The 24,321-nt window shown below is 38.9% G+C and overlaps 1 protein-coding gene across 1 annotated transcript in view; it reads left to right on the forward strand.

Moving 5' to 3' along the window:
- Nucleotides 1-11,779: 11,779 nt before the first annotated feature.
- The window catches only part of LOC134793865 (cytochrome P450 4C1-like), a 34,306-nt gene continuing 21,764 nt past the window's right edge, over nucleotides 11,780-24,321 (forward strand). The window contains exons 1-4 of the mRNA XM_063765578.1: nucleotides 11,780-11,925; nucleotides 14,171-14,334; nucleotides 15,712-15,801; nucleotides 16,504-16,617. Coding sequence (XP_063621648.1) covers nucleotides 11,780-11,925; nucleotides 14,171-14,334; nucleotides 15,712-15,801; nucleotides 16,504-16,617 — 514 coding nt within the window. The remainder of the gene's footprint in view (nucleotides 11,926-14,170; nucleotides 14,335-15,711; nucleotides 15,802-16,503; nucleotides 16,618-24,321) is intronic.

Below are 24,321 nucleotides of genomic sequence, written 5' to 3' on the forward strand. Positions count from 1 at the left end.
ATTTCACACACAAGCGCACTTCACGCACACTACCTCACTTTAGTGGGACAGGTCAGTGACCCATCATGTTTTTTTAAGATTGGACTTTTAGTTTAGTATTGACCACTAGCCTCCTTTGAGGGTAAAAGCATTCCATTTAAAGATGAAAGAGAAACAATGCATTTAATCTTGCTTTCCTTGTCTGTTCATGTCACACGTGACGTACCTATTTAATTCATTTGATTGTTGACTGTTTTACTACCTACTATTGCTTTGTCGAGATACGCGTTTTGTACAATTAAAGCGAATAAAACAAGATGTCATTAAGTCAGATGTAAAATGTTATTTACTACTCTATACGGTTTTTCATAAGGTGCAAAATCCATTCAATAGGAATTTAAATAAATAAAGTTTCAGCAGGGTGGCAATTCCATTTTGGGGGTCATCCATTAATTACGTCACACGTTTAGGGGGAGGGAGGGGGTCAAGAAAATGTGACATGTTGTGACATGGGGGAGGGGGGAGTCACAAACATTGTGATGTCACTTTAACTTCATCAGTAACCGAAATTAATTTACATTTTTTTATTCGCTGTACAGTTAAATAATGAGATTTTGGATGTAATTTTCGTTGTGTTATAAAATTACTAATATTTATATATCAAAATATTTTTTTATTTAAAAAATAATGCCGAGTTAATATTGTCGATTTCGTTGAAAAGAAAATTGCCTGAAAATGTGACGTCACACCAGGGGGGGAGGGGTTTGCAAAATGTGACCAAGTGTGACAAGGAGGGGGGGAGGGGTATAAAAACCTAGAAATTCGTGTGACGTAATTAATGGATGATCCCTTGGCGGATAAAGCGAAACAGAATAGTTCTATCGAACCTGCTTACAAATTTTCACGAGAATCAGTTGAGAAATGTGATCTGCAAAGGAGAACATACAAAAGCATTTTTGCCCAAGCTGAAACGGAGACCTTTGCTAACGCTCGGCCAATGATGGTTTAGGTACACCTATAAAAAATGATTGTCCCTGCTGTAATTTTAATATCTTTATATTTCAACCGGTATAGTTTTACCTTCAAAAATAATCGGTATCGCTAAACAATAGCGGTACCTTACTTATACGTTCACGAAATCGGTATCTGCATAACTTGATTGTTAGTAAACTAACCTGGAAAATAATCTCAAAATCACCGAAACATTTATGTACAGTCACCTGCAATAATATGTTACGTCATTAGCGCCAACTTTGCCTCCAGGGAAACTTTGCCCAAAACGACAATTTTAAACAAATTCGTTAATGTAGAAAAATTGATAATAGTTATGGCCACCCTGCTGTTTTTAGTAGAAAATTGGTTATATTTCTGACAAAGTATATGCCAAACTTGTGCATAACTTGACTTGGGAATTTTGAGTTTGAGCGAGTTGTCTAATATAGGGTATATTTCGTCGGGCAAAAAATTGATAAATAATGAATGCAAGTAGAAAAAATTGAGAACCATTTGACAAATATTTCCGGGTTTCAGTTATAACACATGAAGCATAGATTATGTCTATTGAGATTTAAACGAATAAGGCCTATAAAATACACAAAAGTTTTAGCGGTGGGCAAAGTAATCCGGTAATTTGCCATCCATACCAACATTGCCCACCACCAAAAACGGATTAGGGTTGTCACTTTCATCTAATTTACCCAACTTCGCAAGTAAAAGAAGGTTATGTTTGTACACTAAAATAAGTTTATAAATATACTCTCTATACTAAATATACACTCTAAAACGCAAAAAAATGGGTAAAAACACAATAAAAAAATGTTTTCTTCACATAAACTGATGCGTTTGATCACAATGGACGTGCTGGGCAAAAAAAGTCATATGATGTGATATTTTTTGAGAAATTCGTGTTTAAAAAAAAAAGCGGGCAAAGTTGATGATAATGAGTAATGACGGTACCTACTCTTCGAAGGTCGCAAAAATATGTGACATGCTCTTATGGTTCTACAAATAAGATCGTGTCAGATATTTTTGCGGCCTTCGTTGTGTAACATAAATTGCAGGTGACTGTACATTTGGAATAATTATTTTATTTAGTTTCAACGAAAGTTTCAAGTTTAGTACGAAAATACTTCAGATATGCAATATGCACAAAATGTAGACCTAATCGAAATAAAACATTGCTTTTTATAGTAAATTTATAAAACATTCGATACATAGGTATACATAACAATAACCAGGACACAACGCTATTGGCCTGTAAGCTTCATCTCGGTCTCCAAAGCCGCAAAAACTTGCTAGTACTTAGTGCTGATCTAGCCTTTATTTTTTCTTGAAGATTTTCAGAGAACAGCACGTACACGCATTATTATAGACGGAACGAACGGCATAATCATAATAATTTATTCGTCGCAATCCATGGTATTACAGATCTAGTTACAAGACTGTTAATAGGCAATATTTTAATATAAAAGTTCTATAATATAATACAAGATTACAGTTGTCATCAAAATTCATTGACATACAGAAGTCAAATACGTTTTTAAAATGACGCAAAATGATACCAGCATAATAAAAATTGATCCCAATCAGTAAAGATGAGTCTTTAAACTTTTTTCATTTTAAGCGAGTTTTGAAGGAAGATAATACTTAAATTCGACTGTAATCGTATTATTTTAAGATAGTTTACTGCGGTTTTCAACAATAATGACCCGTAAATAACAGCAAATGAAATTTAAATGCGACGCGAGCCGATATTTATGTACCCTATTTTTTGAAATACATTTTATCTACTGGTATGCTTTCTCGTGTGCGTATATGATTTAATGTCAATATAATTGTCAAAAGCAAGAAAATCAAGCTGTCATTTTCATTTGAAGAAGTACACGTGTGCTCCGGTGTAGCCCCAACGGGCATCTGACTTGAAAAAGAATTTTGAGTGATGTCGTCAATGTATGGAAATTGTTCGAAAGTTTACATTTGAGATTGAATTTCTGTGTTGTCTTTGTGAGTAAAAATATAAATCGATAATAAATTGGTAGCTGAATTATCTAGCTTCCAAAATCATACAATAATTCAATTACTGTCAAAGAAAAAATTGTTTTGCTTCTGTCTCAAACGGAACTCCATATTTTGATTTTTTGATACTTTTAGTGTCGATTTGTAGAGAATAACAGCAAATTAAAAATATAATGGCATAAAGAGTCGGTACACGGTTTCTTCGTGAATAAATTTACGTGTAATTTAATGCAATTATCAAACATTTATTGAACAAATTATGGTTACAAAGTGAGGTCTAAATCGAAAACGTCATATACCGGCCCCTTAAAAAGAAAATACATTGTACCCTTTGCAAAGACATGCATTTGTAACACTAACATATGGGCATTGTTTATTATGTAGGTAACAACTAGAAATTACCACTGTCATGTTTAGGTCGCGATTTACTATGGAAACATACTTTGGGGTAGCGCTCGTTCAGAACTGCACAGTTATTATGCAAGTTTTTTAAAGTTTCGTGCGAAAGTAACAAATAAGTTACCATTTCAAACTTATGTTTATTTTGTTACTATTATTATTCTGCATGTGTAATTATATAGTTATTCTCCTTATTTATTTCTCCTCTTAAGTTAGGTAATTTATAATATGAATATAAAAGTAAAATATAAAAACATAATATAACAACATTCGGTGCCTCATTCATGGCTGGGGAGGGTCTTAGAGCTGTATAAAGTTGATGCAGCTTTGAGAGCCTTCCTAAGCGCGTGTATGGGGCAGTGGACCACAGTCCTTCGTCAACCAGGAGGCGGGGATGACCGACCTGGCCCGCAGGATTTTATAAGGACTGAACGAGGAATCTTTCAGGGCGACAGTCTGAGTCCCCTATGGTTCTGCCTAGCTCTGAATCCCCTCAGCACCCTGCTGAAGGATTTGGGACTAGGTTGCCGGCTTCGGAGAGAGGGTGAAGTCATTTCTCACCTTCTGTACATGGATGACCTCAAATTATTTGCACCAAATAGCCAAGACTTGTTGGAGCTACTGAAAACCACCGAAGTCTTCAGTAGTGCCATCCACATGGAGTTTGGTGTCGATAAATGTGCGGTTATGCATGTACAGCGGGGGAGGGTTGTAAATTCAACAAATTTACAACTTTCTGAAACAATGTCTTTCAGATCTATCTCTGAATCAGAAACCTATAAATACCTTGGTATGTCACAGTCGTTGGGTATTGAGGACGAGGGTATTAGACGTTCGGTGAAGGAGCGCTTTTTCAGTCGGCTCACAAAAGTCCTTAACAGTCTTTTGTCAGGAGGCAACAAAGTGCGCGCCTTCAACGCCTGGGTAATGCCCCTACTCACTTACTCCTTTGGCATACTAAGGTGGACTCAGACCGAGCTGGACGCCCTGGATCGGAGGGTCCGGTCACTGCTCACCACACATCGCATGCTACACCCACGCTCGTCAGTTATGAGATTGTACATCCCACGGAAGTGTGGAGGCCGAGGCTTCCTAAACGCCAAGGATCTCCACAACCGCGAGGTGTACAATCTCAGGAATTATTTCCTTAACAACGAGTGTGGGATGCATCGTGATGTGGTGGCAGTAGACAGGAACCTCACGCCGCTCTCCTTGGCAAATGAGAACAGGCGCAAACCTGTGGTACTAAGTACTGCGGATCGCAAGGCGGCATGGGAGAGTAAGGTGCTACACGGGCGGTTCTACAAGGCCCTCACGGGACCCGATGTGGACCTGCTCGCGTCGGTGAACTGGTTACGATTCGGGGACCTCTTCGGAGAAACCGAGGGTTTTGCCTGTGCAATTGCGGACGAAGTGATGATGACGAACAACTATCGGAAATATATCCTGAAGGACGGTACGGTCGACATTTGTCGGGCATGCCGCCGTCCCGGAGAGTCACTCAGGCATATCATTTCCGGTTGTTCTCATCTTGCTAACGGGGAGTACTTGCACAGACATAATCTCGTAGCCAGGATTATTCACCAGCAACTTGCTCTTCTGTATGGCCTTGTGGACCGCGAAGTACCGTACTACAAGTACTTACCTGCGCCTGTTCTCGAGAATGGTCGTGCCACGCTCTATTGGGATCGATCTATCATCACTGACAGGACTATTGTCGCCAATAAGCCTGACATCGTGCTGATAGACCGATTGCAGCGCCGGGCCGTGCTCGCCGACGTCACCATCCCCCATGATGAGAATCTCGTGAAGGCCGAGAAGGACAAGTCCAGTAAGTACCTAGACTTGGCTCACGAGATAACCGCCATGTGGGATGTTGATTCGACGATCATTGTCCCGATAGTCGTTTCAGTGAACGGTCTAATAGCGAAGAGTCTCGACCAACACCTAGAGAGACTCTCGCTGGGTGGTTGGATCAAGGGTCAGATGCAGAAGGCGGTAATTTTGGACACGGCGCGTATAGTACGTCGGTTCCTCACTCTGCGGCCCTGACCACCGGCAGCTTGGGCCAAGCCCCGCTGCCGGCGGCAATCTAGGTTAGGTTTTTTATAATGTGTTTATATGTATTTTATATTGTTTTGTAAATGTTTTTATATTTTACTTTTATATTCATATTATAAATTACCTAACTTAAGAGGAGAAATAAATATAGTTATTATTGTTATACACTTAGCAAAAAATCTAGTCATAATTATGAATTGTTTTATCTTGATATTGATTTTATGAATTTTATTAGGAGGCACAGCACGAAATGCAACTTTTTAAATGAATATCTCTCAAATAGTTTAAAATCACGGTAATAAACATTTGCCATCTTATCTAAGGAAAACTTTGTATATCTAAGTAGTGCCACATATGTTTTTATACCGAAGCTAATGTGATATTCATACATACCTACTACCATTACTACCAAACTAATGTTAGCTTGGAAATTTTTCTGAAACTTATTACATTGTTTGAGATATCGCGTCTTCTATTTTCCGGAAATCTTCTCAGAACTTTTTCAAGTTTTTTAAACTTACCGCAACATTCACATCTGTAGACGTGTTCAGATATTGTTGATCACCTTCGTCGCTCAGATGTATTTAACCCTTTTCCAGGCCGCACCAATCTACAAGGTTTTCCCAAAATATATTCCAATTAATCCAGCTTTGATGATTCATTTGAAGACAAGTCACATTTCCCGAAACGCCAATCTAATTTGAACCTTAAATCGGAATGCTAAAGTTGAAATTCTTTTGGCGCGTATGTGGTCGATATATCGGACTGTGCCTGGAAAAGGGTTAATTGTGACTACAGCAATTTGAATTTAAAATAGACCTAGAATAGAATGTGAAGTATTTATTTTATTACACATTAATGTTATTTTAGAGCATATATTCTAAACCTTAATCTAGAAAATCTAATGTAAGAAAAATAATTTATAAGATAAAGAACAATTTACGTATAAGAATAGTTTACATTCCACTTTGCTATTTACATAATACACGAGTATTATTGTATTTTAACTTAGAATCCAATTTTCCTAATTATAATAATTCTGCTTCATAGTGTAGTTATAATAAATAGATTATATTTTAATTTACGAGTTGATGTAACTTAAAAGTTTTGCATATTTTTCTTTTAGTTTTCTTTTTTATAAAAAAATCAACCCTTTGAACGCTTATCGTGCGTGGTGCGTCATCGTAAACCTTGTCGGTATCAGTACCGTCTTTACCATAAGGGCACACGGGGCCCGTGCCCAGGGCCCCCAACCTCAGGGGGCCCCGAAGGACAGACAACAGTATATTTGACTACCCATAATAAGATTATAGTAGAAAATGTTAGTTTAATTCGCTTTATTACTTTCCAAAAGGGCCGCAAATTCGTATATCCCCAAGTGCCCAGCATAGTTTAACCTTTTGAACGCCAATCGGTGCATCCATTTGCCGTGCCACTGACGTCACGGGGGTAAAATTTAGTTTTGTGAATAAATAATGCCAACCTAAAAGTGGAGTGTTTTTCAGTGGATTTTCATCAAAAAACGATCGACGTCAAATGCCGTCTTTGGCGTCGTTGTCACGATTTCGCGTTGACGTCAAGTGCCGTCTGTGGCGTTCAAAAGGTTAAGACGGCCCTGGTCGGAATGCTCGAAGGTTGATATTGAGCTGTAGCCGCGCGCTTCAGCTGATTGGCGGTCAAAAGGTTAATTTTTTTTAAGATTATAGAAAATCTATATCTATAGAAAGAGCATAACACGTTTTGAGTGGCAACCTTTCTGTAGAATATTATTAAAAAAAAGAAAAGGTACAAATATTGAGCTTACATCCAAATATATTATAAGCAAGGTCGAGTGGGGTAACGTAGAAACTTTCTAAAACATATACTGATGATCCCTTTAGTGCATAATAATTAATAAGTATCGTAATTATCATATTTTGATTAGAAAAATGTGCTTTTTTTCATACGAAAGTAAATTTGTCGGGCGGCGGGACGTGAGGCCCACAAATAGGAATGATTTATATTAAAACACGTATTCCCATCTGTGCCCGGCGGGGACAAATGGGAATACACCCAAATACCTCTTCAAAAAAAATGCACAGTACAGGGACTCGTAAATTGAAGTATGAAGCAAACCATACAAAACGACAGCAATACACATATAATACTCAAAGTACAATATTATTAAATAATGCATTGTATTTGTATAAGCATAGATTCATATTGTATAAGATGTGTAAAGTTTGAGAAAAATTCGTGCTTCGAATGTCATTTACAGATGGCGCTGTACGGCTCCTTACATTATAACTGCAGCGACGGAATATATATAAACGAAGCCCTTAGTAGGTATTTCTTTGACTTCAAATACGGCCACATGGCTGCACATATTTTCTCATACTTTACACCTCTTACAATAAATATCTCTTTGGTATAGGTAAGTCGGCTTAATATGGCACTTTTTCAATTAATATTGCATCATAGTTTAGTGATAGGTACACTTATTATTGATTAGTTTTAAGAATAGCGTCTCTTTAAAGCTAACATTGTATTATAACATCGACTAAGGGTGAGCATCCACCAGAGAAGCGAGGTGGCATAGCAGTGTTCATATGAACACATGCTGTGGATATATATCCATATCCATATATGTCAATCTTAACTTAAATAACCGTCATTTTCTTTTAATAAAACTTTACATACTTTATTGACCGAGCGAAGCGAATGTGCGGCGTTTTTCCTCCACAGGTCGCATTTCTCAGTCGATTGCCGTGAAACTTTAGGAGTAAGTACAGTCTCGAATACTTTTTCAAATTGAGATACCTCCTGGAGGTATCTGTCACAGTATAAATGGTTTACATCATCATCATCTTTCTCGCGTTATCCCGACTTTGCCACGGCTCATATGGAAGCCTGGGATTCGCTGAGCACCTAATCCCGAGAATTGGCGTCTTACATATAAGATATTTTTGTTAAGCTATTACAGAGTGGTAGACGTTAGGATTCTTAATACAGAACACACTTATTTCGTCATATGGTGCGTTGTATGAAAATATGCCAATAGTATAAAATATTCTAAGTATCACGATTCGATGGGTTTTTCTTACGCGCCGCTACACTACACTCTCTTAGTGTTGGTGGATGTTCACCCTTAATACTAAGATTAGTTAAAACTTGTGCATTAGTATTAAGATTTAGAAATCCCAATAGTGCACTTATAGGTTGAAACGAAGCTTTGATATACACAAAGAGAATAAAGTCTATAGAGACGGATTGTCAAAGTAAATTATGTAGCCACTGTAAATTTACTGCCATCTTTCGACAGAACATAAAACTGTTAGAACGTCATTTGACTTTGATCCTTATTCTTTCAGTGATATGTGTTAACTTATTAAATATTAATATTCACGCCATCTACTCGACTATAGGCCAAAGGTATGGTTCCATGTTTTCGAGCGATGGCGCCACAACCTTCAGCCTATGCTCGAGTAGATGGCGTGAATATTAATATTTAAAAAGTTAACACATATCAGTTAAAGAATAAGGATCAAAATCAAATGGCGTTCAAACAGGTTTAATCTTCTGTCGAAAGATGGCAGTTTATGAACTGTAGCTACATAATTTACCATGACAGTAACTCTCTTCTTCAAATCCTCTTTGATATACACTAGTTATTTAATAACTTAGACAGTATTTAACTATTTATTAATTAATATTTGAAAGGTTCTGTGCACCATTATATAAGTCTTAAAGTAGATGGTTCAATACAGTGATATTGTATCAATATGGAATAGGGAGTATTACTGCAATGTTCTGCCGCCAGAGTGCAGCACCAGTGCACGGGCCTTAAACAGTTTTTGACAAGTTTTCACTATGACATTGATGCATCAAGGCGGTTTGTTTACAGGTGTACCGCGAAACGCGAAAATCGAAATTTCGTTATCAGCATCTCTGTCGATCGAATGGGCAAGGGTGATAGAGAGGCAGAAACCGAACTTACGATTTTCGTGTTTCGCGGTAGGCCCTGTAATTGTGCTAGTGACGCTCTGTACGCAGAGTTTTGCATAATATTCCCTATTGTATTGGTGAAAAGTTATGCGGGCCAAATGTAGACGCTATCAGTAATAAATGACATTACTATTGACATTATTATTGATATATACCTTTGCGGTAAGTGAAAATCCTTGATGATGATCATTACTTACAGGTCATTTGAGCGTACACTGACATCAGAATGATAGCTAAGTATTTGAATCAAAATGTTATATTCAAATTCAAAATATATTTATTTAGTTATAGTGATGCGTTTCGCCCGCGCCGATACATACTTCCAAGTACGAATAAAATGCACTATAACTGAATGGCATTAGTTAGATGTCATTCTGATATCAGTGTACGTTCGAATTGGCCTGTTATTTACTATCAAGGATTGCCGATCAAGCTATCTTGGTTTAACTTAACGATTTTGACATCCGATTTCCAAATTGATATTGAAGGCGTTTAGGTATAAACTGAACTAAAGCCCTTCTTGTCTGTATCAAGTGTTCCAATAGAAATTTCGTATTTAATTTTTTTAATAAAACACAAATTTTGCAAACTCATTATATTTACTTAGCTAGGAAGTTTGATTATTCCTGTTCACTTATAATTTAATTGTCATAATAATAATATTAAACATTAACCCCCTTATTCATAAACGCGCTTCAAACCTCAATTAGCTAATAATCGTTTGTCTTTATCTGTCATTTTGACTTATGTATTTGTAAGAAAGGGATAAAACATAATTTAGCTAAATCGGGCCCGTAAAGTTATATGAATATGGGGGTTCATAGTCAATATCATAGTAGATTGATAACCAAAGGTTGCACGTGACCTAATTGCGCTCGAGAAATTTTGACGCTCGAACGATGAGAGAGCGCCAATAGTTCGAGGCTGAAATGGTGATTTCACCCGAGTTAACCCCTCCACTTTTCACTTGGAATATTATGAGAAAAGTACTTCATTTATTATGATGAGCTGTACCTACAGTCGCCATCAGAATAAATAAAATAAATAGAAAATAAATAATGTTTTATTTCAGGCAACACGTACAGTTGTACAGTCAGCGGCAGAAGTTGCTAAGCGCTCGAGGTGTTCAAAATTACCTTGACACGCTCTTATTCTCTTAACAATAAAGTCGCGTCAAGATCATTTTCAACACCTGGCCCGCTTAGCAACTTCTGCTGCTGAGGCTGACTGTACACCCATATCAAAATACAATTTTAAAGTTACAATGCCAAAGAAAATATCGCCGAGCTGCTCACAAATATCCCACGCCTCTATTGTCAAGGCGTTAGAATGCGTGTTCAGATATTTTTGAGCACCATGCCGCTCTTAATCTAATGGCGACTGAACACAACTACATACAAGTGGTCTTTAGTTAAGTTATTTACCTACACTAAATGTAACTTAAGAGCAGAGTCATACATTGTTATACCTAGATCTAGAAACCCCGCTGAAATAAAAACCATTCTGAAATTATCATTTCGTATTATTTCATTGCCTCTTAACATGTTATTTTTTTGTACACCCTATTAAGCGTTACTTGCACCATTGGGTTAGTGTACCCGGGGTTAACCGGTTAAACCGCGAACCGCAAAACATTGACGTATTCTCAGCACTGGCCTTACGGGCAATAATAATGGGACCAGTACAGCGGTCTGACACCTCTACAACGCGATTGGTTGATGAGTTCGCATCACGCGCGCTATTGGTCGGAACTGCATTAGACTGCACGATTGGCTCGAATTCATGAGTACTGAACTAGGACCATTTTTAGGGTTCCGTACCCAAAGGGTAAAACGGGACCCTATTACTAAGACTTCGCTGTCCGTCCGTCCGTCCGTCCGTCCGTCTGTCACCAGGCTGTATCTCACGAACCGTGATAGCTAGACAGTTGAAATTTTCACAGATGATGTATTTCTGTTGCCGCTATAACAACAAATACTAAAAACAGAATAAAATAAAGATTTAAATGGGGCTCCCATACAACAAACGTGATTTTTGACCAAAGTTAAGCAACGTCGGGCGTGGTCAGTACTTGGATGGGTGACCGTTTTTTTTTTGCATTTTTTTCCGTTTTTTTTTGCATTATGGTACGGAACCCTTGGTGCGCGAGTCCGAATCGCACTTGCCCGGTTTATTAGTGCCCGTAAAGCCCGTCTTGAGATATACGTCAATGGATGTGAAGATGAAAAAACTAAAGTGGAAGTGGACTGGCCACATGCTTCGAGACAAAAGAGAAAAATGGTCAAAAGACATCACAACATGGTACCCAAGAGACGGAAAAAGGAATGATGGTAGACAAAAAATGAGATGGGAAGACGAGTTCAGGCAGGTGGCTGTAGCCTTATGGAGAAGACAGGCTCTGGACAGGGACGCGTGGAGGAATATGGGAGAGGCCTATGCCAAGGGCAACCAGACAAAACGTCTGCGGAGAAAGGCTAGCAGTAAGCAGTAAGTAAGGATGTGAAGCTGTGCGCAGTAGTTCAGTTGAGTCGCCCGTGGCATCATACCTACAGTCCGAGTCCGTAGATAACAAGTAACAAGCTGTTAGTAGATTAAAATGTTAAATGTTTGAGCAATGATGACCTACTTTTAATTATTTTGTTATTCTTATAGTTGTGAACTATGAACCATTCTTAGAGCTGTGTGTGTAGCTATATATCTATGCGGGCGTTTCTGACAAAAAAGTTACGGGTTTAATGGTTTAACACTTTCGGTGCCGGACGCCCCGTTCCCAGTACACAAAATGAGCACACATACCTACGTGTAGGTACTTGGCAGTGAATGTGTCAAGGCTGGGGTCGGCAAACTTGACAAGAAGAGCTAACCGCAACTAACTTAGCGCCACTTGCACCATCCCACTAACCTGGGGTTAACCAGTTAAACCGTTAACTCAGTGTCAAATTGTACCGGTAACCATAGTATCTCCAGGTTTAACCCGTTAACCCCGGGTTAGGTGGATGGTGCAAGTGGCGCTTAGAAATCACCAGTTTTAGGAATGTCACTGAGCCGCAAATGGTGATTAAGTTTTTTAAAAAAACAGAAGATGTAATTTTTTTAGGTCGCTTGAAAGCCGTAATCGTACCCCTATTGAGCCGCAATCGTACCCCTATTGAGCCGCAATCGTACCCCTATTGAGCCGCAATCGTACCCCTATAGAGCCGCGATTTGCCGACCCCTGGTTTAAGGAGTAGGTACCTGCATGGGAATAGATAGGCAATTAGGCACGGTGGCTGCACGAGAAATAAAGCAGGATTGCAGATAGTCTTAGGGCCACTCCACACTAGCGACTTGAGCGTCGGCGTTTAGTCATCGCTATCGAAAATGGCGTCGCTGCGCAGTTGCGCGAACGTTGCGTCGAGCAACGGCCATATGGCTCCTCTACACGATGGGTCAGGGCTGAACCAGCGAGATGGCCATGCGATGGTTATGGCTTCTCTACACGAAGGCCCAGGACAACCAACGAGATGGCCATGCGATGATTGAGAGCACGCACTATGGAATGGGCCACGTGTAAATGCGTACGCACCATCGCTGGCCCCACTACCTTTGATGTGCGGACGGAAAACCGACACCGTGGCCATTCCATCGCAATCGCGCCGCGGGCCGCGCCATCTGACACCACTACCCTCTCTACACGCTAGCCCTTAGTGGGCCAGTATGTTGGCCCATTGTGTAGAGGAGCCATAAGATTCACCCAAGCAACTCTAGATCGACCCTTAATGTTTACAATGCATTAAGATAAGATAAAGGTACTTAAAGTAACATTATGAATTTACTTCCAGTATAAGCGTACCGCTATTGTCCGTTCAATTAGTGAATTAACTTGACGTGCATCTCACTATTGGCAGAATCTTTTATTCTTACACGTAGGTACGTACTCATATCAAAACTGGGTCAAACTCAAAACCATGTTCAGGTCTTTCCTGTGGACATACCCAAAAGTTAGTTCAGGAAAGACTCTCTAAAGTAGGGGTCTCCAAACCCCGGCCCGCGACGCGTTTTAATCCGTCCCGCGGACCCCTAAAGCGAGCGCCCACTGTCCGGCCCGCGGGAGCCAGGTTACAGGGGTTCAGTATTCATTGAGTGGAACTGTTCCTAACAGCAGCAACCAGACACCCTCCCCCGGCGCAAAAACCGACGCTGGCCCGCGCGAAAGTTTCTGAGGCGCAATATGGCCCACAGCTAAAAAAGTTTGGAGACCCCTGCTCTAAAGGATGAGTATTCTTTGAAAACTAAAAGATACTTTTTAACTATCCATGAAGAGTGCAAGGTAAGTCATTTGGTGTTAATTTTGAATTCATTATTCTTCTTCCTCGCGTTATCCCGGCATTTTGCCACGGCTCATGGGAGCCTGGGGTCCACTTGACAACTAAACCCAAGAATTTACGTAGGCACTAGTTTTTACGAAAGCGACTGCCATCTGACCTTCCAACCCAGAGGGGAAACTAGGCCTTATTGGGATCAGTCCGGTTTCCTCACGATGTTTTCCTTCACCGAGAAGCGACTGGTAAATATCAAATGATATTTCGTAGGCAGGTACAATAAGTTCCGAAAAACTCATTGGTACGAGTAGGGGTTTGAACCTGCGACCTCCGAATTGAATCCCACGCTCATACCGCTAGGTCATCAGCGCTTCCTAATTTTGAATTCATTGACGTTAAGTAATAATCTAATTTGAATTGTTTCCTCGTAGCATGACTATGTTTTGGTGGCTCCTTCTCTCGGGCGCCGCTGTTGCCCTTGTGGTGTACCGCCGACGGAGGAGAGGATTCTACAAGGTCTACGACGCGTACCCCTTAGGACTACCCAGCTACCCTCTCATCGGCCATGGGTACATATTTACGGGTACAGATGAAGGTAATAATAGCAGATCTTAACGCCACTTGCACCATGCAACTAACCCGGTTAAACCTGGTGTTACCATGGTTACCAGTACAATTTGACACTGGGTTAAAGGTTTAACCCCGGATTAGTGGGATGGTGCAAGCCGGCGCTTACTTACTCATATTATATTGTAGAAGTAATGGAAAAAACTGTTTATGTGAATTTTCTGCAACGTTTATTTGGAACTTAAATTTAACGTTCATATAGTTTGTCAAAGGACTGTCTCATTTCAAACATATATATTACACAGAGAGAATCCGCATACTAACTTTGTCTTACACTAGTACTAGCACCCAAAAGAAAACGATGAGTATAGTTTTTTAGTGTTCCGTACAAAACTTTGTTCACGGAACACTTATGGGATCACTTCGGTCTTGCAAATCAGTGTTTTGTTCTTATTTACTGACAAATTTGGTTTGACAGACTATAAATTAAACAATTGGTAGTTATGTACTAATAGGAAAGTCGATGAAATGCTTCTAAAATTTCCTATCCTTAGTAATAAGCGAAAACTTACGTATTGATTGCGTCTAAGAAGTAGGTATTACCTACACATCATAATGCCGATCCTACTGCATTCGCCTATAGATTTCTAAAAATGTTTGTACCTAGGTTATAAACCCCCATAATGGATAGTGTCCGATCGAAACATGTTTTTTACCGAAACCAAAGGTTTGACTTTTGTTCTAGTTTCGGCCGAAACCCAAACAGAAACTTTTGTAGACTTGTTAATATCGTTGAAAAAATATCATGAAACCGCTTTAATACACATATTTTATTAAGAATTCGCGGACCAGTGGTGCCCTCATTAGGGGAATTGTGTTTTCTAATAAACCAATTAATTTATGTATACATAAATCAGTGTATTATAATTATATTATTGTTGTCCTACTTGTTCACCAAGTTTTGGTCTTTGTCACATAGTTTAGTTTCATAGTACGAAGTACCATTTCGTAAGTTTCGGCCCGGCCGTTTTATGGCCGAAACCGAAACTACGGCCGAAACATGATTTATTGGCTGAAACCGGAACCGAATCTTAGGTCGGACACTAATAATGGACGATGAACCAATTATGGGAAGTAATATCCAAATTCTGTAATAAGAAGATTTTATTTAGGTATTATTAACGTTTTAACGCATACACCAGTCTAGTGTTTCTTACGTTAACCTTAAGCAAGATTATCAGTATTTTTTTTCTAATTAAATTTAAAAAAATATTACCAAACATAATAGGAAATTATTTAAAAAATGAGGCTACAGACTGTGGAGGCAAACTTTCTTTATGAAATGCTTATTTAAAGTCTTAAGTTTCGTATTTTTATCTTAAAATATATTTTTTTCCCGCCACAGATCGCATGAACTCCATACTGAACCTAGGAAAGGTATCACTTAAACATGGTGGTATTGGCTGTTTCTGGCTGGGTCCAAAATTGTACGTCGGTAAGGATACATCTATGAATAAACTGCTATTAATTTGCTAATAAAACCTGTAGAATGAAATGATGCTTGCGCTTAATAGATAAAGGATACATTAAATATATTAAAATACCCACTCTTTAATACTACTTACTACTTATCTAATACTAGCGACCCGCCCCGGCTTTGCACGGGTTACACAAAACCTAACCAAATTAAGTATACAACTAAACCTTCCTCAACAATCACTTTACTGATAGGTGAAAACCGCATGAAATTCCGTTCATAACGCGATTAGTTTTCGGCAGCTTTTTGAGCCCCCCTCCCCCTTGGTGATATTTGGTGAGGTTTTTGGCTACCCCCCTCCCCCCACACAACCTCACTTGTATTTTTTTGAAATTTTTTCATCGACCGAATTTTAAGATAAATAGTATTGTATATAGAAAATCTTGCATATTTTTCTATTTTCGTTAAATAGACTCGCTATTTTGAAGTGCAGAGTGAAGATTTATGTTTAACGAAACCGAGAAAAAGTATCTACTCATGTGGTAGATTTTTTTTCTTAGTTTAGTTCTCTGTAGAAAAATACACGTGAGGTTTCCTTATACCCCCCTCCCCCAGCGTGATCTATCGTGATTTTTTCGTGACCCCCCTCCCCCTATCGAACCTCGCGTGATTTGTGCACAAGCCCTTAGTGATTTTCACGTTCGATGCATTTGTTATCAGTAATCACAGATCCCGAGGTGTTGGAACTGGTGGCAAAGAAATGCCTTGAGAAAGATGACGGCATGGTAAAGTACGTTCGGCACGTGCTTGGAAACGGGCTCATATTCGCTCCAGGTAAATATTTTACACGAAACTTAGCACTTGCACCATCCCACTAACCCGGGTAACCGGTTAAACCTGGAGTTACCAGTACATTTGACACTGGGTTAACGATTTAACCGGTTAACCCCGGGGTTAGTGGGATGTAGCTTAGCGTAAGTCCATGCATCCATACATCCATATGTTTTTTCAGGACACTCTAAGAGGGATAGAGAAAGGTAAATATTGTTTCTGTAGTCACTATACAGTGTAGCGTATTGACGTCTCGAGTGCTTACGTCAAGGTGACGTCACCGACAGCAAAGACATATGTAACTTCGTATAAGACGAATAAAGTCTAAGGAAAAAACGTGCCTCGGAATTCAAGCAAAAGTCATTCTCGAATAGATGGCGCACACACCTTTAGCCTATCCTCGGCTAGATGGCGTGACGACACCGTTTCATATTTAACAATTTTAACACATAGATATCAGTGAATGAACATGGATCAAAATGATATAAAAATAATAAAATCATTTATCCATAAGTATATACACATTTTTTGATAACTTTATTAGGGCGAGCGAAGCGAGCCCTATCACTAATCGACGAACTATGCATTCTTGTGGTACACTTTACGGAAAAACTACTGCACTGTTAGGTTTGAAATTTAACATAGTAATTTAAATTCATGTCTAGATGTGTTATCAAACATAAAAATATCATTTTATAAACCTACAAAAATAAAATAAAGTAATAACACTTTGTATTACTACTAGCGTCATCTGTTGGCAAAATGATGAATTAACATTCGTGCTAATGTTAATTATTTCTTTCTCTAACAGATGGCGTTAGTAATAAATAAATAAATAAATATTGGACATTCTTATACAAATTGACTACTTAAGAAGGCTTGTGTTGTGGGTATTCAGACGATACGATACCTATGTGGTGTTTTCAAGTTTAATAATGTCAATGGCGCTTACGCCATTAACAACGATGAATACCAAAGTGGGGACAATTTTGGATTCAACCCACCTAGCTTCACTTGGTTTGATTCCCATTTTAGTGAATTGTTTTGTGAATACCTACTAGAACAATCAATCTTGCTGTATATTTACTGCGGAGGTCAATTTACTCGTATGTTTTGTGACGCTGAAGATGTGATGATCAGTCATGTTGTGTTACCAAACTTAAATCGGGTATTTTCAGTTCGAGATACAGTTTTGGCGCCATTCATTTATTACGTAAGACGATTTTGGGGTGGAGGGGGGGTCGAACATATCTTATTTTTTCTTACAAGGGGTCACAAAGATGCGATATTTTTTTTTAATTTCTATGAAATTATGACGTTTAAAATAATACTTCCACGCTCTATGCTATCAAACACGGTGCAGAGCATGGTCTAATAAAACATGGTCTTCTATTCCCAGAGTGACACGGGCCTACGTCACAATAACATTGCCACTTTATTTCAACATAACATGTTACATGGGTACATTATACCTATGGTTAATAAGTTAAAATATTTCTTTATAATTTTATAATTTTCATGTATATGTATTTTATCTTAAATTTTACAATAACACGTCATTTTTAATTATTCGTTAGCAATATCTTCCGATTCACGACAGAAATTTCAGACGTTCGGGTAATTCTGTTTACACTACTGACAACACAGGATAGCTCTGTCACATTTGACAATTCGGATCTAGATAACTTCATACCCTGACCGTCATCCTTGTCGAACGCGTGTTAATTGTTATTTCCTTCTCGCTCAGTCGCAGTGTTTTCCAAACTTTTCACGCCGTAAGCTTGGTAATTAATGTGTAACTGTGACAGAGATGCGTGCCAACGGCCCATATAACCATTCCAGTCGCAGAATCACAAAGTGGTAACTAAATGTCAGATGTGTCGTAACAGAGTCCACACAATGTGTCTAGAATTGTTTCGAAACAAAGTGTCGTCGCCGTGTCTACACTTTTCCGTAACAAGGTGTCGACACATTTGTGTGCACTTTGCGTGCGGTTTGCGACTAAATCTGACAGCAAATTTGTGACAGCAAATGTCAATATAAAATACCTCTTGAAAACCAAGGTTTGTCAAACTACTATTAGTGTCTCGTGTGCTCGTAATTCTAGTAAGTCATCATGGGCAATGCAAATGATAATAATCGACCGAAACCATATAAACACCCAACACCCGTCAACCTTTTACAGAAAAGTTTTTAAAGAAATTCAATAAGCTACTTAGGTCAGGCAACGAATGCTCCAAAAGTTGTAGAGGGAAATGCTCGGAACACAATTTTTGACTCCGTAACTCGGTTTGACAAGTTAGGAGGTGAACATATCAAAAGTCCCCGGCCGTAGCCCTTGAGCGGGGGGGGGGGGAGAGAGGGGCTTTGAAGGTCCCATTTTCCCGTTTTTCGATTATATCTCGGAAACTATGCATCTCAGCGACATGGCCACTTATACAAAATGAAAGTTTATTTAATTTGTTACAAGTTTATTCAGTCAATTTTTTCGATATGTTGAATAGTTTTTGAGATATCCGCTCTTGAAAGTTTATTTAGGGCTCTCAATTTTATCTTGATATATCTATATCAGTGAAGGTGCTAGGCCGTGTTTGGTATCGTTTTCGTATAAATCTGGGGTGCTGAATCCATTTAAGATATCACATTGACACCATTCCACAAAATAAAAATAAATCTTTTTAGGGTTCCGTACCTCAAAAGGAAAAAACGGAACCCTTATAGGATCACTCGTGCGTCTGTATGTATGTCCGTCTGAATACACAAAATAGTTCTTTACATATAGATGACAGGAAAACCTATTAGAAATGTGCAGTCAAGCGCGAGTCGGACTTAATGTACGGAACCCTTAATACGCGAGTCCGACTCGCACTTGGCCGGTTTTTTTGAAACTCTTCTTGACGCTTAACCGCTGAACCGATTTCGTTGAAATTTGGTATAGAAATAGTTTGCGTCCCGGAACAGGACATAGGATAGATCTTATAACCAAAATCATCTTTTGAAGGTGTGAAAAGTGGCGTGGAAATTTGTACGGGAAATCAATAACCGCTGAACCGATTTATATGAAATTTGGGATGGTCTACATCTTTGATTTAGTTAAAAATGATGAAAAAACATGACTTCAAACCTAAACTTAAACAGTATTCTTCAAGAAGTCAATTCTGAATTCCCCCCTACACCTCATTTCACACCTTTAAAGGATGATTTTTGAGATAACTTATTATATCCTGTCTCGGGACTCAAAATATATGTGTACCAAATTTAAATTAAAACTGTTCAGCAGTTTAAGCGTGAAGAGGAGTTTAAAAGAAAGTATTTTAATAAGTTTATATGTTTTTACTTCGGAATGGTGTCAATGTGATACCTTAACTAAATTTGGTACTGCGAATTTATACGAAAACGATACCAAACATGGCCTCGTAGCTTTACTGTTGTAGAAGTCAAAATAAAATTGAGAGCCCTAAATTCTTATTACTTGGCCAAACTTGTGTAGAAGGAAAAGGTAAAATAAAAGTCTTCGGCAGGAATATAAGACACAAATATATTTTTTTTTGCGTTACTATTTCATTCATCAAATATAAACATACCTTGATTATACTATTCTAGTGAGATCCTCATAGATAAACAAAAACATTTACTTAAAAAATTACAAGGTCGAAATGTCACGGAACTTGTGAGAGTAATATGTGAAAAATATAAACTTTTATGACAAAAAAAATCTGGACACAATTTAAGAATCACCCAATTGCGTCGAGGAATCATCTGTATTTTTGCTTGTTTCATTACCTCCTCGCTTCTTTTTTGTCCTTTGTATTCTGTAGCAATTTGTTAGATCTGAAAATAAAGATAACTTGCGTCGTCACGGATGTCGATTTATAGGTTTTAGGGAGTGCAGAATTCGAAAACGATGATCATTTTATAATCCAAGATGGCGGCTACGTATTTTGTCATAAAAGTGGAATCCAAAATAGTCATCATTTTCGAAATCTGCGCCCCCAGAAACCTATAAAACGACATCCATGACGACTTTTATGACATAGTGCATGGCCGCCATCTTGGAATCCAAAATGGTCATCATTTTCGAAATCTGCGCCCTCTAAAACCTATAAAACGACACCCATGACGACTTTTATGACATAGTGCATGGCCGCCATTTTGGAATCCAAAATGGTTATCATTTTCTAAATCTGCGCCCCCCAAAACCTATAAAACGACACCCATGACGACTTTTATGACATAGTGCATGGCCGCCATTTTGGATTCCAAAATGGTCATCATTTTCGAAAGCGGGGCCCCCTAAAACCTATAAAACGACATACATGACGACTTTTATGACATAGTGCATGGCCGCCATCTTGGAATCCAAAATGGTCATCATTTTCGAAATCTGCGCCCTCTAAAACCTATAAAACGACACCCATGACGACTTTTATGACATAGTGCATGGCCGCCATTTTGGAACCCAAAATGGTTATCATTTTCTAAATCTGCGCCCCCCAAAACCTATAAAACGACACCCATGACGACTTTTATGACATAGTGCATGGCCGCCATTTTGGATTCCAAAATGGTCATCATTTTCAAAATTGGGGCCCCCTAAAACGTATTAAACGACATCCATGACGACTTTTATGACACAGTGCATGGCCGCCATTTCGGATTCCAAAATGATCATTATTTTCGAAATCGGCACTCCCTAAAACCTATATATCGACACCCATCTCGACTTTTATGACAAAGTGTTTTGCTACCATCTGCATGCAAGACATTTCTATTATTTTTACGTACAAAAATGGCCCCCTGTCAACTTTCAATCGAGATTTAATCGATAATTTATTCGATTAATATTCAGATTAATTCAATTTCAATCTATGTTAGGTCGACTAAACTAATCGCGATTCAAATTTGAGAATTAACTTTTTTTATTCCATTAATTAGTCGAATAAACAGTTAATCGATTAATGCCCATCTCTGACCACGGCATTTTTACACTTTGAGAATATCTGAAAACAAATCAACACAAGGAGCCATTTTGCAAATCCAGTAACTTTGTTATTACTTTTGACAGCGCGTGTCATGTGTCAACACAGAGTCGACACAAAGTCGAAACATTGCAACTACTTTGTGACTGCAATATTTCTCAGCCTTAAACCATATTTATACATCATAATTAACAAGTTTGGTAGTATGTAAAGCGTTATTTCTGTTATTTAAGTATAGTATACGCATCGAAGTACTAAAAATGCTTCAAATAATATAGTTATGAACACAGGCACTGAGAAGTAAACAATTTCATTTCCGGCTAAACTACAACAATGTGGTGGCGCGTTGATTATATTACACTTAGTTTATCAAATCACTCGAGCAGTTTAATTCCCCATAATAATTTAAGTCATATTGTAATATAAATGCAAACAATATATAATTACGTCTTGTAATCCGTTTAAGAGATGGCGTATTAATGTCACTTATTTTTATTTAAGTATTTTTCCATCTGACAGTTTCCATTTGACAGGAACAAAATGAACGAATGAACGAATGATTTTGGCATAAAGTAGTCGCAAACCCGAAACAATGTGTGCACACGGCGACCACACTTTATGTCACTTTGTGTCATGTGTCGACCCTTCCCCATTTCTGGTAACTGTGTCGACACGGCGACGACTCTGCGACTGGAATTGTGACCGAAACAGACGGTGTCGACACAAGATGTGTCAACACCGCGTCGTAACGGCGACTGGAAATGGTTGTATGGGGGACTCACTACCAGGGATGCCGAAGATCGGGCAAAGTGGTCACGAAGGAGTCGGAAGGCGGACCCCGGGTCCTCGCGCCCCGCGCGGGGGCACAGCCGGGATTGACGCCAGGATGATGATGTGAATTAGTTTTTCAAACGTTTGTCTTGTATAGATAAATAAAGTTTAATTTATACATTAGATTTGTTTTATTTTACTATGTTTCTACATGAATAACTGAAAATTAATGCCGTTAAAATAATTTTCACCGTTGGTTAAAATTCTCCCACATTTTAAAGTTTGAGAACCTGTAAACAGCATGATGACGTAGGCCCGTGTCAGTTAGGTCATACGCGAATCTCGGAATAGAGTACCAGGCGGAGTATATTATTATACCATGGTGCAGAGTTAGCTTAAACGAGCTCAAGTACCTTTGTACAGGTACAAATAAACATTCATAAAAATATTTTTATGAAAATAAATTATATTGGTGGCTGGACGGGGTCAGCCTATTCTTATTATTTCTTACATAGGGCTGGGAGGGGGTCAAAAGCTAGCAAAAATTGTCTTACGTAATTAATGAATGGCGCCTTTAGTGTTACTATTGCTTGGAACTGCTAAAATTATAAATAAAGATAAGCATAATTAATACAAACTTCAGTGACTTAGGGCCGATACAGACGGACTACAACCCGACTGCAACTTGTATGGGAACTGCACGCCAATCGAAACGTCGGCGTGCAGTTCAGCAAAATGACCCAGTACCCTGGCAGTACCTAGTGGAACTCAGGTTTGGTGTAACAAAGGCACATTATGGTTTGGTCATCCGACTCATCTTGATGAGCACTTAGGAGAGTAGTACCCAAGATAGAGCCGATGCCGAACCCTGGCAGTACCTAGTGGAGCTCGGGTTTGATGCAACATACATAGACACACGCTGTTTTGGATATCCGACTCGTCATGATGATCACTGGGTAGATCAGTACTTTCAGTACCCAAGATAGCTGATGCTGAACCCTGACAGTGCCTAATGGAGCTCGGGTTTTATACAACATAGGCACACGCTGTTTTGGTCATGCAACTCGTCTTGATGAGCACTTAGGAGATTAGTACCCAAGATAGAGCTGATGCTGAACCCTGGCTGTACCTAGTGGAACTCAGGTTTGGTGCAACATAGGCACACGCTCTTTTGGTCATCTGACACGTCTTAATGAGAACTTAGAAGAGCAGTACCCAAGATAGAGCTGATGCTGGACCCTGGCTGTACCTAGTGGAACTGTGTGTGTTAGTTTATGTGCGGAGCAGCGTGATTACCGCCAGTAGGTGTCCAGACGGGATAGTTTTTCGATCAATTGTGTGGAGTGGACGCAAAAATAAATTCAAGAACATTGGCTCGCTGACCCAACATTATGTAGGAAAGCCAGTTGGGTTCCTTACAAAAAGTACTGGGCGACCGTGTAGGATGTAATGCACTTATGAAATTGTATATTACGTGTGGATGATATTGGCAATTTGATTTTGTCGTCTGGACACGTTTTTAAAGGACAAAGTAAAAGCTGTAACAGACAGGCGTACCGGACAGCAACCGGTTCGGTACGTTAAGGTAGAAAACCTCCGCGAGCCCTTACAAAGCTCTGCTTTTTGCTAGTACGTTTTCACTTTGAGTTTTAGTCGTGTGTCGATAGATGTCAGTAAATTTACAATTTTTTTTTACAATGATTAATTTACAATGACAGGACCCCTCTATACTATCTATTCTTTTTGCCGACAGTTAATTAATCAGTCGGGACACTCGGGACAGTCGGTGTCGGACCGCGAGGGCGGACGTGTCACGTGATGTTAGTGTTGGCGAGCCGTTGGATATAAGTACATTATATTGTATGATTTACTACGGTAAATACAGTAGGTACAGTCAACAACAGAGCTATGAATACAGACAAAGTGCCAAAAATATGTATACACGACCTTAATGTAC

Source organism: Cydia splendana, chromosome 9, assembly GCF_910591565.1.
Source record: "Cydia splendana chromosome 9, ilCydSple1.2, whole genome shotgun sequence".
Taxonomy (NCBI): Eukaryota; Metazoa; Arthropoda; class Insecta; order Lepidoptera; family Tortricidae; genus Cydia; species Cydia splendana.